Source organism: Hippocampus comes, unplaced genomic scaffold (genome assembly GCF_001891065.2).
Source record: "Hippocampus comes isolate QL1 unplaced genomic scaffold, H_comes_QL1_v1.1 scaffold2, whole genome shotgun sequence".
NCBI classification, from domain to species: Eukaryota; Metazoa; Chordata; class Actinopteri; order Syngnathiformes; family Syngnathidae; genus Hippocampus; species Hippocampus comes.
Genome location: NW_017805139.1, coordinates 2105198 through 2114169, shown reverse-complemented (window position 1 = coordinate 2114169; position 8972 = coordinate 2105198). Strand labels below are relative to the sequence as shown.

The 8972-nt window shown below is 42.0% G+C and overlaps 1 protein-coding gene across 1 annotated transcript in view; it reads left to right on the top strand.

Annotated features, from left to right (window-relative positions):
* Window positions 1–3007, top strand: part of LOC109514279 (low choriolytic enzyme-like) — a 12737-nt gene extending 9730 nt beyond the window's left edge. The window contains exons 5-8 of the mRNA XM_019867214.1: window positions 312–441; window positions 1856–2034; window positions 2310–2391; window positions 2816–3007. Of these exons, the coding sequence (XP_019722773.1) occupies window positions 312–441; window positions 1856–2034; window positions 2310–2391; window positions 2816–2948 (524 nt within the window). The 3' untranslated portion in view covers window positions 2949–3007. The remainder of the gene's footprint in view (window positions 1–311; window positions 442–1855; window positions 2035–2309; window positions 2392–2815) is intronic.
* Window positions 3008–8972: the final 5965 nt, after the last annotated feature.

Genomic DNA, 8972 nt, shown 5'->3' with positions numbered 1-8972 from the left:
TATATATATATATGTGTGTGTGTGTGTGTGTGTTTGTGTGTGTGTATATACAGTATATATATATATGTATATGTAATTTTTTTTAAATAATGTCATAATACATCTTGAAATTTGGTATTCAAGGTGCCGTTGTGGATTTTAAAGTATTCAGCAGAGCAAGAAATGCATTCCCTGTAAGATTTATTTTAATTTTGAGTTACATTTTGATTTGTGTGGCAGACAAAATGAATCTTCCTTCAAGGGTTAATTTAAGTGTTACTTTTGATCGACAAAACTTTGCAATGTAATGTTGTGTGTGTGTGTGTCTGCAGCAAGAAGACAGAGGCAAACGATAATAGAAGCCCTGAAAGAGTTCGAAAGAGGAGATCGCATGACCTGCATTCGCTTTGTCAAGAAGACTAAAAAAGATGTGAACTATATATCCTTCATCTCTGGCACTGGGTGAGATTTAAGCATTTCGGACCTCTATGACCTTGACTCAACTCGTTAATGAAACACATTTGTTGCCTTTGCGCTGTCAGTGGCACTTACCCAGTTGTTGTCAATTCAGCTAATGTGCACAGAAAAAGTGCTCCGTCTTTGAGTTGATATATTTTTGCCCTGTTAATTATCTTTGTCTTGACATGATGTAAAGATGTTATTTGGCTTACCTGCTATGGCAGTATCCACACGAATCTTCAGGGGCCATTGTGCATTGTTTTGCACTGTGAAATCACTTGCCCGGTGTTGTTCAGAAATCCCCAACCACCGGTCTGCAGACCGGTACCGGGCCACGGCCCATTTGCGACCGGGCCGCAAAGAGTCAGACCAGCGAGCTGCGAGCAAATTTACTCCATCAGACGTGGCAGAAATGTTTTTGCCAATTGGAGTCCCCCTTCTAACATGGGTTGACAAGTCAAATTAAACACAATCCGCCAAGAAAGTTCAAGTCAACTTTGTCACATGTGCTCTATGTGCAACAGACAGCACAGATTAAATTTCTTTCCTCTCAACCACAGGAGAGAGAGAGGAGCCGCTGTGGTTGCTAGCACCGCCTTCAACAGAACAGTTCGCATAAAATGACAAAATAATAAAACACAACACATAAGACACAGACAGTCGTGAAATCTAAACCACTTTATCTGCATACACTTTGTTATTTGAAGCAGTTATAGATGAAAGATATACACAATAAATGAAATAAGTAGGAAACAGGAGGTAAGAATAACAAATAACTTAGCCACCCGATGAAAGCAGCAATCAATCGTGTCGTCTTTTCATCAGTCACATTCGCAAGTAGCAATGATGCTAACGCCGTATGTAAGATCAGAACTTGAAAATGATGATGGTTACATTTTAAGGAGCATTTATTTTTCCTGATTGGTCCATTTCTTTTTCGCTCACGGTCTTATTTCATTTTATTCCACAGAATAACACAGTTTGAAATTCATGAAAAAAAATCCATGTTGACAAAATGTGTAATTAGTCTCTAATTATCTTTGTTGTCAGGACCAGCGCTTTAAAACTGCCTATTTTTAAAAAATGGTTGCCGGTCCTCAAACAGCATGAACTTGTCTCAACTGGTCCGATGACTGATATAACCCACTCTGCTCAGAAATACTTTTTGCTAAGCTTTCAAAAAGATTTGGGCTCTTGTGAAATTCAGTTGCCTCACGAGGTTAATCAGAAGAGTTCTTCTTTTCCATGTTTAGTTCATTTGGGTTTCACGTTATGACAAAAGCTCGAATCAAACAATTCATCTTTCTGTCTTCAATTCAAGTGGGGCTACAATTTAGAAATATGTTGTACATGCCCCTCCATCTTTGAAAGTCAGCCAGTTTTTGAGCTCACTTTATTTTGTGCCTTTATGTGCCAGGTGTTGGTCCTACCTTGGTCGTCAAGGAAATGCACAGCAAATCTCCTTGCAGAAAAACGGTTGTGTGTTCAAAGACATTGTGCAACATGAGGCTCTCCATGCACTCGGATTCCACCATGAGCATGTCCGCTCTGACAGAGACGAACACGTCATCATTAATTTTGAGAACATCATATCAGGTCAGCTTGCCAACAGACCTTTTGCAGAAGTGGCATTGGAAGTCATTTGAGAGCATATTGTTTCAGGCTTTTATTGAGATATTTTTTCCTGGATTTGGCTGGCAACCCAGTCCAGGGTGCAGGCGACTTCCCGCTCCCTGTAAAATGGCTGATGGATACTGGATTTACCTTTTGTCAGAATGGCGTCTACACCATCGTGTTTCTAAATCTCCCATCTGACTGAACGACATTTAACTGCAGTTCAACATGATGTTGTACTCTCTCCTTTTATGCAGGATTTGAAAGCAACTTTGAGATTGTGCAAACAAACAACTTGGGTACATCCTATGATTTTCAATCCGTGATGCATTACGGCGAGTGAGTACATCTTTCCAGCCATACAAACATGTGATCCTTTTCTATCCTACTCACAAAAGGTTCGGGATATTGGGTTTCACTCAGACTAACGATAACCTTCACAGTTGAACTTGAGCTGAAACAGACCTACTCTAAACATTGAATGCTCATGTCCGCCAGCTCCAGGATTCAGTCCTTTTCGCACAACTTGCTGTTCTCTAACAAGGAACTGCACACCAGCGTTAACATTTGCTTGATCCAGATCCATATGTGTGTTTTCAAAAACATGAATGATCCCCAATGCTATGTTCAATAAACAATGGAGATTGTGTTAATATTAGTTGAGGATTGTATTGGTTCAAGTGATGTCAATCGATCACCCCAAAACGCCCCTACATCATATTCTTGTTATTGCTTGTATTTTATTCATTTTATTTTTTTGTAGATTTGACTTCTCCAAAAATGGCCAACCAACCATTACTGCCATAGATAGTGCTGTCACTACATTTGGCACTGCGACAGAGATGAGTGCCAATGACTATGAGCGTGTCAACAGACTTTATGACTGCTGTGAGTGAGCATTTTGTCTGATACCTTCGGATACAATATTTGCTATTAAACAACCAAAATACAAAGACATTTGCCTTTTTTTTTCTTCTCACCAATCAGGAGCTTCATGACAAACACAGGGTTTCCAGGTCTCATCCAAGTCTCCAGCGGTCAAAAAGTGAAGGACTCTTTGAATATACCTCAATTTGAATATACCTCAATTTGAATATACCTCAATACAAGAATAAACAGATTTAAAAAAGTATGTGGCTTTTCTCTACAAAAGACTCTTTCTGTGACTGTCCATAGCCTGACAAAATAGGTGAAATGTCGGTTGCTAATTCACAGATGAGTTCAAATTGAATGATTAAATCATGATTAAGTCATCTCCAAAATTCTTGAAAAAATTGTTGCCTCTCAACTTCACTCCCACCTCACTGGTAACAATCTCTAAGAACAATTCCAGTCTGGTTCCCGTCCCCGTCACAGTACAGAAACGGCCCTAATAAAAATCACTAACGGCCTTCTCATGGCAGCAGACTCCGGTTTAATCTCCATCCTCATAGTCCTCGACCTAACTGCAGCTTTTGATACCATCTGTCAACCCATCCTCCTTAATAGACTCTCCACCATAGGCATCACCCACACTCTCCTATGCTGATCTCACTCTTATCTCACTGGCCGCTCTCAGTTCATCCAATTCAACTCCTTCACCTCACAGTCCTTCCCCGTCACTTCTGGTGTGCCCCAGGGCTCTGTCCTGGGACCCCTCCTCTTTATTGTCTACCTTCTCACCCTTGGCAATATTTTCCGTAATTTTGGGATACACTTTTACTGCTTCGCGGATGACACCCAGCTCTACCTCTCCAGCAAACCCGACGCCTCCCTCCCACCCTCCTCCCTCTCACGCTGCCTCTCAGGAATCAAATCTTGGTTCACCTCAAACTGAACAGCGATAAAATAAAACTCCTCCTCGTCGGTACCAAATCCACCCTACACAAAGCCGACAGTTTCTCCCTCACAAGTGATAGCTCCCCCTCCCTTCAGGTTAAGAGCCTGCGTGTCATCCTCGATAACTCACTATTTTTCCACTCCCACTTCAATAGCATAACCTGGTCTGCATATTTCCACCTCAGTAATACCAATCATCTCCGTCCCTCTCTCACCCCTCACACCACCGTTATCCTTGTCCACAGTCTCATCACCTCCCATATTGATTACTGCAATTCACTTCTTTTCGGTGTCCATCACAAATTCCTCCATAAACTTAAACTGGTCCAGAATTCTTCAGCCCGGATCATCACTAGAACCCCCTCCTTTCATCACATCACCCCCACCCTCCAACAACTCCACTGGCTCCCTGTCAAACTTAGAATCAACTACAAAATACTGTACTTCTCTATACATTTAAAACCACCCTTAACCTTGACCTCCCCCACCCCCATCTGTCTGATCTTCTTCAAATTTCCGTTCCCTCTCATTCCCTCAGGTCCTCATCCTCCCTCCACCTCTGTGTACCCTCTGCCCATCTCAGCACAATGGGGTGCAGAGCTTTCAGCTGCTCTGCCCCAAACTCTGGAACTCACTTCCACCCAACATCTGTAATGTAGATTTTCTTCCCACATTCAAATCCCATCTCAAAACCCACCTATTCAAAATCGCATACTCAATTTAAATTCATCTCTTCTTTTATTATTTATTATTTTATCTGTGGTTTTATTGTTTTTGTTCTTGATTGTAAAGTTTCCTTGAGTGTTTTTAAAGGTGCTCATAAATAAAATGTGTTATTATTATTAGTAGTAGTAGTAGTAATGGTAGTAATTCTAAAAATGAAGGGAAAAGGCGCACTCACATCCCGCTGTCTTCATTTTATCATCTTTGGGTACTTGGCAATGACGGAAAGACATGTCAAAGACAAAGCATTTTTAAGCGGTGGCGTTTGTGTTAAAGAGGCTATATTGTGCAAAATCAACTTTTTGAGTTCATAGCCATGTTAAAATGCTAATTCCTCACCAGAAGCACCCCCAGTGTGGTGTTTTCCTCCATTCACCCATATCAGAGCAGTCCTGCTCATTCCTCACCTCAAAGCAACAGCTCCGCCCAATCCAAGAAAAGGTCCTCACTTTTATATGTCACAAAGTGAATACCTTTGAATAAGGTTTCTGGCCGCCAGAGGTGGATCTTGCAGCCATGCTGCTGCCATCCTTTGAAACGTAAATTTGGATTGTTCTGGTGTTTTTAATGATCGTTTTTATGGTGTTTGATGATGTACAGAGGCGGGTCGACAAGCCAAAAAAATCTTCAAGAGTATTTCTACTCAAAGAGGAAGTCAACCCCAAATTTTTCTTGACAGTAATACTAGTGTAAGCATGGCATTCTGATTATTGTTTTGTGTGTGGAGTCACGGTGGTCAACTTAGTTAACTCAAGTCAGTCAAGTGTGCTGCTACACTATTAGTGACTCCTTTGAAAGAGTTTCAATTCAAATAATCACGAGCCACACATTTATTTAAGAGCTCTAATATTTGCTCTATATTTTGTAATCAATGTTTCTGATTCCTGATTAAAACACTGTTCATCATGCTTGTGATTGACAAGCAACCAGTCCCGGGCGTATACCTACAAAGTCAGCTGGAATAGGCTTCAGTTCACTCGTGATGGATGGATTGAATTTTTGTCATGCGTTTTGCAGAGTTTCTTTCGCCAAATGGGAAGCAGTGCAACATTTTCATGATTTGTACTTTTTGTACAGTTATTGTGTAGCCACCCCCTGTGTCTCCTCCATGGAAAAAAACAGCACAAGACAGGCTGACAAGGTGTTCCTTGGGGAAATATCATGATCCAACCTGAAAAAAAAAAGTGAGAGATTATTACACAGCAAGGGGGAAGATGTGATGTGACAGGAGGCAACAGAAACCAAGATCGTCAGAGAGGGCTGAGGGAATGGTGTGAAATAGAATGGAAATGAGGTTCAAGAAGAAAAGGAGGGGTGTGGTGAGATGGAGAAACTGAGTTTTTTGAAGGACAAAAATTCAGCCACTCTGCAAAGGACCATCGCGTCAGCACAGAAAGACTTACTGTATGCCACCTGGATATATTTGATTCAGTGATGTCTGCCTTCCCCATGCACACCATTCACATAAGGATATTTGTACTCTTAGCGATAAACACTCCACCGATTTTTAAGGTGCATTAACTCAACTCAACTCAACTGTATTTATAGAGCACTTTCAAACAGCCATCGCTGCATACAAAGTGCTGTACATGGAGCAACTCACATATACAACAGCAAAGCAATAAATCAGTAACAAAGATGGTAGAAAGCACCAAACAGTAAAACTAAGATCAAATCTGAGTCATGCTGAGTCAAATGCCAAAGAATACAAGTGAGTTTTGAGGCAGGTTTTAAAGGTGGCCAGCGAGGGGGCTTGCCGAATGTTCAGTGGGAGGTCATTCCAGAGAGAGGGACCAGCAACGGAAAAGGCTCGATCCCCTTTGAGCCTCCATTTTGTTCTTGGTACTTCTAATAATGTCTGGTCCGCAGACCTGAGGTGTGAGTGGATGAGCTCAGAGAGGTAAGGTGGCGCGAGGTCATTTAAGGATTGAAAACAAATAATAGTATCTTGAACAGAACTCTAAACTGTATCGGGAGCCAGTGAAGGGATGCCAGAGTAATGCATTAGTAGGCAACTGCACACCTGATTTCAAAAGGAGGACAGACGGCTGCTCGAGCAACGGACTAAACGATGCATCATCCGGCGCTAACAAGATTATGGCCTCTTCAGGAAAGTCACATTGAAACCATGCGGAAGCATTGCACACACGCTGAGCTGTGTCTCACATTGTAATTACGCTAACCGTCAAAGGGAAATATGCCTGGCAGGATGAGGCACATGAACTAAGTGAGCCCTTTGACATCATTTTAAAACCGCTTGTGTTTCATGTGCTTTCTGGATTGGTTCTCTGCTCTGCCACCCTTCACAAGAAAACAGTTTTGCATGACTGCAGATCAAAAAAGCAAAAATAAAATCCGATATTTGCGTGGTGCGTGTATATGCCTGGGACCCTCAGCTCACAATAGTCATCCCTTCTCCGACTGGAATTCATTACTTGCATCCCCAGAACCAAGTTTCCTTTGCGCATGGTCGGAGCAGACGCCCAGCATGACTCCAAGCTGGTGCAGGTGAGCATGCTGAGCTTGTACCGATCCACTTGCATCGGTAGTTGGGAGGACCATCTTTCAGAGGGGCTACACTTCATCGTACTGTGCTGCTCTGTAATGTGCACCAGCAGTGACTGATCGACTCGCTATATTTACGAAGGCCACAGGAATGTGACTCCCTCCTGCTGACCTTCAAAGCAGACCATTTACACCTCTTCAGAAGAAACTATTCAAGGAAAACAATAGACGAGAACTCACAGAACGTCACTAAAACCACAACATTTTTTCAGAGCTTCCGAATAGCACCTTTCACTTTCTTTGAAGCAACACTGAGGGCTAATTCACTTCAAAAAGTAAAGAGACCTAAAAAGCATGAAGCACGGAGCTAATGAAGTTTACGCTGTGTGAGGGAAAAGCGCAACTGAGCTTTCCATGTGGATGTTGTGACTCTTGGCGAACTAAAGCGTAGTTGAAGAAACAAAAGAATATTTGTCTGAAAATGAAAACTGTAAACTGATTTGTTTGTGAACAGGGGTGTTTGTGAAACAAGGTCAATCAGTAGGTCGGTCATGTCACTGACTTTTCTGTTGCACCTCAACTGAATTTGCTTCTAAATCTTATTCATGGATGAGGATCTCCTTGATTGACCTACTCACTGGCTTTGTATGAGTCAGCAGTGCATGAGGGTGTTTGTGTGATTGTTCATGTTAAAAGGAACCTTAATTTACACTCTGAACACATCTCTTCATAACACCTTTTCCGCAACGTTTACAAATTAATGGGAAAGTGCAGTAACAGATGGCACGCTTCTTTTTTTTTTTCTTGCCTATTTACGTCAACAGCTCTGGTTATTGGTTTGTGGCAAAAACACTAAACTTGCTGACTGAACACTAAATCAAATGTAAATTCAGTGCTCCAGTTGACTCAAACATGATTAGCCACTGCAATTACAAAAGGTGAAAGAATTGATTGTTCATGGATTGAGTTTAAAAGTGGTTGTACAAGGTCCCTGCACTTGTTTGTAAAAGGACAAAATGAAGATACATGTAGATAGCTTATAGCCCCGTTCACACGGCAACGTTTGGTCCGACGCAGCTCCGAAATAAATCCAGTCGAGCATTCACACGTGCACATTTGCTCCGGCGTAGCTCCACTAAAGAGCTTATACCGGACCAAATTTGATCCACCTCAGGGAGGTGGTTTAAAAATTTGCTCCAGAGCAAATGCTCGTTTGCGACGCTACGCCGAAACAAATGTGCACGTGTGAACACAGCTGGATTAAATTTGCTCCAGAGCAAAGGCTCGCTTGCGGGGGAGTGGCCTCGCTACGCTCACTACCAGATGCACGGAATCCGACCCCGGTCGACAGTGACGAGGGGGCCAGCGACAAAGACGAAGCCCGGCCGTGCACCCCCATTCCCGGTAAAAGTGTCGGCGATTTAAGCGGTGAAGACAGCGCTCAAGATCAAGAAGAGAATCAAGCCCGACCCAGCAGAGCCCGATTTGCAGGCCCGAGCCCGAAGCAAACCCGACATTTCATATTTTATTTGTGAGTATTTTTGGGAGAAAAAAAACACAAAATTCTTACGGTTAAAATAATCTACATATTTTTATGAACATTATCAATGCATTGGCACAACGAAATAATGCTGAAATACAGAATAAGAGGCCAGACAAAGAGAAATCTCGATGCGCATTTGCTTAATTACGCAGAGAAATCCTGCGGCTTACTAGGCTTTAAATAGAATAATTCAAATGAAATAAATAGGTAAAGATATCGGAAATTATTTCTACAGGATTGTTTAAACGAAATTAACATACATGCGCACTGGTCTGGCCGGCTGCGCTCCTGTTTAGCAGTTAAATAGCAATTAAATTACAGCGCATTCTCT